Consider the following 7,938-nt stretch of genomic DNA (forward strand, 5'->3'; position numbering starts at 1 on the left):
TATATATATATATATATATGCATGCATGCATGTGAAAAAGAGCAATAATTATGCTGATAAAATAGAGATATATAAGGGTATATAGCTTAATTAACATTAAATTAAAGGCTTAGGATAGGCCCAAATAAAGGGAAAATATTACTACAATATTGAAAAGTTGAACACGAAACATTTAGAAATAGAAACAGAAGCAGGTCAGGAAGATAAATGTGAAATAGGCGAATGTAAATAACATTTCGAGGAAACAAAAATTATGGAATTATGGAATATGAAACAAAACTGGACGGAAAAGAGAAATTAAAATGAAAAGATGAAATAAACGTCCTCCGTTTGGTAGGTGGCGGTATGAAGCGGGAGTCTCCAAGACGAGCGGAAACCCGCCAAAAAGCGTAGAAGAAGAAGAAGACAGTTTCGCGGGAGTTATTAAAAACGCGCGTCTGTTTTCACTTCATTTTAGAAATCGAGTGTAAAGTTTAGCGAAAGAAAATGTCCAGCACCGCGGCGAACGGCCACACGACAGAAAACAGGACGGGAGATGCGGGGAGGAGCGGCTTGTCTCCGTTTTGCGACGAGCGCGGGTACCTGAGACTGGTCGAGTTCATCCTGCGGAGCGGCGCGAGGAAGGGCGACCGAACCGGAACCGGCGTGATCTCCGTGTTCGGGACTCAGGCCAGATACAGCCTCCGAGGTCGGTCGTCCGAAAGGAAAGAAACGCTAGAAAAACGTACATATCCGTTGATGTTCTGTCACGTGAATAAACACAGAACGCGACCGAAAACTCTGACCGTTACAGACAGCGCGCTAACACTCGTTTATCGCGCGATTTAATTGCTCAAAAATGCTTTGTTTAATAATTCAACTTTGTAGCTAAAAAAACATAATCGTATTTAAATATATTGTGTTTTTCGACAAACGCAGATTTAACGCTTTAATGGAGGAAACGACGCAGAAGTGTTCTCCTGTTGGGTATCGGCACACAAACGTGTTTTTTTTTTGGGGTAATAAAAAGTGAAAACCCGCTGAGGACCACGCCCCCCTCAGGTCATCCTAAAAGCGCATGAGTTTGTTTCCAAATCAGATCTGGAGAAGCCTAGCCTTGCATGACTTGCAGTGAATGGGTGCCGTCGCATTGAGAGCCAGAAAGGGCGGATGAAAGCGTCGCAGTAGTCCACAAGTCCGTCCGTTATCATCACGGGAAGCCGAAAGCTGTGTGTTTGCAAGAAACCAATCCACAGTCGAAGCGGTTTAACTTCACGCCGTCGTTTCAGGCTAAAATATGATCCACACACACACACACACACACACACTTGTTTCGGCCTGTAAGCCTACAGCGGCGTTCGATTCAGCTTCTAAACCAGACACGGTGACTTGTTCACAGGAGAAAGGATACTGTGGATAGAGTTTGAAGTTAACAATCAGCTGCCTGTAATGTTGAAAGGGTGCTAAGCTGTTTTTATGAATGGCGTTCTCAGATCAGTTCCCTCTGCTGACGACCAAAAGGGTTTTCTGGAAAGGCATACTGGAGGAGCTGCTGTGGTTTATCAAGGTAGGACCACGTCCCGTACTATTTCTAATACTGGCTGCTGCCTACAGTCGGACTTTAAATAGAAGCGCTTTGGAGGCGTTTGGCGATAATGAACTTTTAAGAAGGTGTGACCTTTAGGGTTTGGAGGTCATCCCAACTCTGTGTTTTCCTTTTATCATTATTTCATCGAGCGGTTAGGCAAGAAGTAACTGTTCTTGCTCGTTTGGTTGTCTTGCTATCAGCCATTTATTGTTACGCTCTGTTAATTAATAGGCCTGTTATATGCATGTTCAGTTTTTTATGAGAAGCATACAGGCTGACAATTACCTGAACACACACACACACACACACACACATAAACATATATATATATATATATATATATATATATATATATATATTAGTGACACTTTATAGAGGACAAATAATGACTTGAGTATAAATGCAGTAATAAATGTAGAAATATACGTAAGTAATGTAAAAATATGTGAATTAATAAAGAAAAACATAATTAAATACTTAAATGAGTGCAGAGATGTATAAATTAATGAATAAATGCTTCTTAAGGGCCATTTTTAATTGTGCTATTATTTTACCGTTTGTATTAATAGTTATTTCTGCATGTTTTTTTTCGAAATAATTTATTCATTCAATCAAGCATGCCTGCATTTATTTTAATTTAATTTATTTTAGCAATTTTTTATTTCATTATGCATGTATTATATTTACGTGCATTTGTTTATACTAAAGTAATTTTTGTCCTAACACTTAACATATTGTCATAACACTTAGCCTGCATTTTAAAGTCTTTATTTATATGAAGCAATTAACATTTTTTAAATATTTATGTGCATTGCACTAAAATGCTATTTTGCCGTTAAATCTCTGACGGAGAATATCAGCCAATCACTGTGTGCGTAAGCATGCTGACATCATCCATAGCGACGAAGTCGGCCCCGCCCCCTTGCTCTCTCCGCTGCGGCGCAGTATATCTGTAGCAGTAGCCAAAAATGCATTAAATGGCTCAAAATGATTTTTTTCATGCCAAGAATCATCAGTATATTAAGTAAAGATCCCGTTCCACGAATATATTTTGTAGATGTCCTGCTGTAAATGGGTTAAAGCGTTGTTGATTAGTATCATGCGTTGCTAAGAATTAATTTGGACCATTTTAAAGGCTATTTTTGTTACGCAAGTTAAAAAGCTCATTTTTCAGTTTATGACGTACGGCTCTCAGTTTCAAAAACATCGATCCTCCCGACCAGGGTCACGCATATGTGCATGTTGTGCGTTTCTGTTTGCTTTAGGGTTCAACAAACGCCAAAGAGCTGTCGGAGAAGGGCGTGAGAATCTGGGACGCGAACGGCTCCAGGGACTTCCTGGATAAGAGCGGTTTCAGCGAGCGGGAGGAAGGAGATCTGGGTCCGGTGTACGGCTTCCAGTGGAGGCACTTCGGAGCTGAATACAAAGACATGCGCACCGGTAACTACAGCGCGTGTGTGTGTGTGTGTGTGTGTGTGTGTGTGAGCATGGGCTGCAGGACGGACGCGATCTTAAGATCTCGTTCACTGAAAGAGCGCTTTAATCTTATCTATGGTGTGTTCTTTCCGTCAAGATTACTCTGGGCAAGGTGTGGACCAGCTCCAGAAAGTGATCGACACCATCAAGTCGAACCCAGAGGACCGGAGGATCATCATGTGCGCGTGGAACCCCAAAGGTCTCCGTCGAGCTCATAAACCTCCAGCGGTCTCGCTTTATATATCGCTACCGTATTTATTGAGCTTTTGGCTCGCTTTTATTCACTTAGTGTTCGTTTTAGGCGTTTTGTTTCACGCTTTTGTCGTTTGAAGAATCTTTTCGAACCCCTGTGTAGGTCATCGAATTGCCGTTTTAAGTGAAAAATAATAAAAAGTGCTCATTTTTAGCACACTTCAAACGGTTTCGTAAACTCTTTAATATTTAGATTCAGTGTTAGTTCATTTGAATTTAGCTGCCGAGGCGACCTTTCTAATTTATAATGTTACCAAAAACATTTTAATAATTCTTCACATAACAATAAAGAACAACAAGTGTAATTTAAATTATTAATTTAATATAACATGTAATTGCTGAGGTGTTTTTTTTCTTCTATTATTCATAATAGAATTCTTCTATTCTTCTGTTATTCATATTTCATTTCGATTTCCAAATACTATTTTTTAGCTTTAGCAGGTTTCGTGTAATATTTTAGCTGTATTTCAATTGCTGAAAGCTGTTTTTTAAGGTGCATCTAAAGCGTAAAAGGGCAAAGTCGAGGTGTATTTTCTGCTGCAGATCTCCCCCTGATGGCGCTGCCCCCGTGTCACGCTCTCTGTCAGTTCTTCGTGTCGGACGGCGAGCTGTCGTGTCAGCTCTACCAGCGCTCGGGGGACATCGGCCTGGGCGTGCCCTTCAACATCGCCAGCTACGCTCTCCTGACCTACATGATCGCCCACGTCACCGGACTCAAGGCGAGCACGTCTCACGTTCACACGTGTGCCGCGGTCGCGAGGCACCTTTGATTTCCGCGATGCTGTAAAAAGCATTAAGTGATTTAATTACGAAATCTAGTTAGAGTTGCTTAGGAAAACGTTAGAGATAGGAAACAGGCAGGTTTGTGCGATCTAATAAGCAGCACGTCATTTCTGAGCGAGTGCGCTTTTAAGATGACGTCGAATAAAATGGAGTTGTTTTATGCACTCAAGTAATTAGACGTGCTCAAACACAGAAGAAGGAAATGAACGAGAAACGACGTGTCAGTTTAGGGCTTAATAAATGTATACGTTTCGTGATTTAATCGGCAGGACGCGCTTTTCGATGGATAAAATTGAACTGAAGTGTTAAAAAGTAGTCGAGAATTTTTAAATGAAAAAAACTGAATCTTGAATAAAATTAAAACCGAATTTGGGGGGGGGGAAATGTAAACTTATTTAATAGCGCCCTAAAATTGAAAATTAAAAACAAGTAATTTAGACTGTTTTTAATGGATTATTAGACTACAAGAAGAAAATTTGAGGTTTGTGAACTTAATAAGTAAAAGAAAATATTATACATTATCTCTAACTAATTTTAGTGAGGTGTTTTTGCTTCACGGTTTCATGTCAAAGCTTGTGAAATCTACTTTTTTTTTTGTCCTTTTTCAAGGACTAACCAAACTGGAGCCCTTTGAATATATTTTGTATTAATCTTTTATTGATTGATTTGTAGCCTGGGGATTTTGTGCACACGTTAGGTGACGCCCACATCTACACCAATCACATCGAGCCTTTGAAAGAGCAGGTATGTTGCATAACGCCGAGTATTTTCTTTCGTATTCATTATCCTTTCCCTGTCGAAATGCTCGCCGCGACTGGAAAGAGTGCAGAAAATGTTTTCAGTGCCCGTCTTGCGTCCGTAGATTCAGCGAGAGCCGCGTCCGTTTCCCAAACTCAGGATCAAACGCAGCGTTGAGCGAATCGATGATTTCCGGGCAGAGGATTTTGAGATCTACGACTATGATCCCCATCCTGCAATCAAAATGCAAATGGCTGTTTAAAAATAAATAAAATGTTCGTATTAATATGCAAGTGATTTTTATGTTAATATCTGACAATGATTTTAATAAAAACCCTGTCATGTTAGACAGTACTTAAGCTGTTTTTGTTTAAAAAATAAAGCGATTATTAATTGTGATGAAGGTTCGTGAGTAATATCAGTGGTGTTTTAACCGTTAAAGAGTCATTTGAGTTTGTAAAACCTCTGCTTTGCTGCCCCCTTTTGGCTTTAACTAAGATCTAATATAAGAATCTGGTCGATTCTTGACCTAATCTTGATCTGAAATCAATACAGCTGATCAGCTCTGCAGTGTTCTGGGTGGATTATTTCATTAATATTAATGCATGGTCTACAAAAAGCCCTCAGAGGTCAGGTTTCTATCCAAAAGGTTGGCTTAAACGCTTAACTTCTGGGTCAAAACGGCATCTGCCGGTTCTGTCCGTATTTTTCCCAGCATTTTGCAACAGCGAAATGCTTTCAAATTGACAGATGAAAGGATAAAATGAAAAGGAGCCATTCGGTACCAAAACTCTGCCACGTGTCAAATCCAATCACCTTTACTTATAAAGCGCTTTTAACAGTACGCATCGAGTCCAAGCACTTTCCAGCATCAAACAGGAGGAAAGGGTCAGTAATGTAAAATTACAAGATTAAACACACGGTTGCTTTAACTTTTCAGTTAAAAGGCGTTGTCCAGCTTAGTTGGGTGCAATCAACAATCTGACGATCATCGCTGGGAACTAAGCGTCCCTAACTGAGAACCCCAACCGGAGAACCACGTCCAAAAAAACTCATTTGCATGCAATTTTACCACACTGGTATTCCAGTGCAATTTTGTGTTTGCACAATCGCCTTTTTCCAACTCGGAAATGTTGTTAAGCTTAAGAAACATTCTGTCTCCAATGCTGAAGACGAGACGATGCATCCGGGACCTCGTGAACGGATCGCTGTAAGGAACTACCGAGTGGACGCCGTGCTAGGCTTGATAAATGAGCTTCAAAAGGCGGCAGCTAGAGTGCCACGAAACATGATCGGCCTGATTTGACCGTCTCTTCGTTGGCTGTCCGTCAGCTTTGTGGTGCTATGATCCATCGCTTTCTACGCAGTCGATGCAATACATAGCGAAGAGTCAATATTACGGCATGACTTTCAATTAATTAGCATTTAAAGCGGGCCATCTTGAACCCTTTCGTTTGTGTGCATCATTTAACAGCAGCAGTGATGCACGCAAAAAAGTCTCGGCAGTAAAACAAACTTGTCATGTATCGTTTAAAACCGTGTGCAACTGTATGCACATATCACTCGCGCTATATGCTATAAGAGCTAAATGAACCGAAAAGTTCCTGCCGTGTAAATTGTGAGTTTTACATATTTGATATTTTGCTCGTTTCGAATCATTTAACATTTTAATTACATTCAAGCGCATGCAAGAGGTTAATGGCACGTAGAAGCCAAATATCCTTTTAATTTGAACAAAATGACCCTATTATTTGTTGACACTGTAGTACGTAGTGCACGCTTTCTCATGCCCGAAATAGTTGCCTCATAAAGAGCACAGACTCGAGCATACTGTACTAATTAAGGCAAACAGAGACATATGTTTAAATGAGCCATAAAAGCAAACGCGGGTTATTGCACTGGACAAAACTGGACTGGTTATGACATTGACTGATGCGGCATAATTAATTATAAGTAATATATCTGTGTGTTTATTTAGGGTTTATGCAGCATAAGCAGAGCCCTTTTAAGTTTCTCTGTAACTTTGTGTTACACTTCATTCTACTTTACTTTTTATTAAAGTATTAGAAGGCCGTATGCGATGGTGAGGTGTTTGCAGATATTGAGCAGACACCCACTAATAGTTTCATAAATGTAGTTTCCTATAGAGTGTCCAGATAAAGTGTTAGCATCGATAGCATTACGACTTTAGGGTAGGTAACATTTGTAAAACTTTTCCCTCAATCATTTCTTAATTTTATGCTTAGTAATAATGCGGTGGTTAAGATTAGGTATTGGATAGGATTAGGGGATATGCTTAATTAGCACCAATAAACGGCTAATATTCGAGTAGCACGCATGCTAATAAGCGACTAATAGGCGTAACCGTAAAAAAACAGCGTTACCCAATGTGTTTCAAAAGAACCAGATAATAACGTTGCTACAACGTTTCCAAAATAGTAACATAATGTTCCCTTCATGTTGCCAATACAACCATACAAATATACATTTGCGCTGAATTAAGCAGCACAGAAAATACTGCCTTAAAAAATGCATGGAAATCCACATCTTCTGCGATAAACAAAGCAAACACCGCGGTATGAGCCGTCCGACTCGATGGCTCCGTTTTCAATTACCCCTCCGACAACGAGAGGCAATTAAAATAGCTTTTCCGGTGTTAACCCCAAAAGCAGATAAATCCGAAATGAATTTTTATTTGCTAATCTGATTAGCCTAGGTGCCGATTCACTTAAGTGATAAGCCGTTTCCTCGTGTTGAAGTCTGGTCTCCTGCTCGGACAGAAACTATCAACCTATAGCTGTGCACTTACATTTATTTAAATTGCATGCTCAAAGTTCATATCGATCATGTTCTATTTTGTCATTTTAATATAAATCGTACACGTCGGGATACGATGGTTGCGTTTTACGCACGCAACAGCCTGGCAGTCCTTTATGAAAAAGATCCACGTTTTCACGTTTTACGGTTTAGCCATATTCGTAGATTTCCGTGGTTCCATAGATTTCCGTACACTCCTGAAGGAAATCTCAAGAGCAGGGAAAACATAGTCATATTTTACGATGGTGGATCACAGCCAGGTTGTAAGTAAGGAACAAGACGCAAAAAAATTAGAAAATAGGCAA

The 7,938-nt window shown here is 39.9% G+C and overlaps 1 protein-coding gene across 1 annotated transcript; it reads left to right on the plus strand.

The window, feature by feature from the left end:
- Positions 1-130: 130 nt before the first annotated feature.
- Positions 131-5,215, plus strand: tyms (thymidylate synthetase). Its single transcript, XM_043244629.1, has 7 exons — positions 131-688; positions 1,473-1,546; positions 2,833-3,007; positions 3,141-3,242; positions 3,839-4,014; positions 4,751-4,822; positions 4,941-5,215. Exons 1-7 carry the CDS (start codon positions 487-489, stop codon positions 5,076-5,078), a joined length of 939 nt encoding a protein of 312 aa, XP_043100564.1. The 5' UTR covers positions 131-486; the 3' UTR covers positions 5,079-5,215.
- Positions 5,216-7,938: the final 2,723 nt, after the last annotated feature.

Source organism: Puntigrus tetrazona, chromosome 7 (assembly GCF_018831695.1).
Source record: "Puntigrus tetrazona isolate hp1 chromosome 7, ASM1883169v1, whole genome shotgun sequence".
Classification (NCBI taxonomy): Eukaryota; Metazoa; Chordata; class Actinopteri; order Cypriniformes; family Cyprinidae; genus Puntigrus; species Puntigrus tetrazona.

Bases quoted from the DNA above. Each gene is read 5' to 3' on its own strand.
- tyms (XM_043244629.1), top strand. From the start codon at position 487: ATGTCCAGCACCGCGGCGAACGGCCACACGACAGAAAACAGGACGGGA. The intron at 1,547-2,832 runs GTAGGACCACGT...TGTTTGCTTTAG, and splicing joins AGCTGCTGTGGTTTATCAAG to GGTTCAACAAACGCCAAAGA. The intron at 4,823-4,940 runs GTATGTTGCATA...TTGCGTCCGTAG, and splicing joins TCGAGCCTTTGAAAGAGCAG to ATTCAGCGAGAGCCGCGTCC.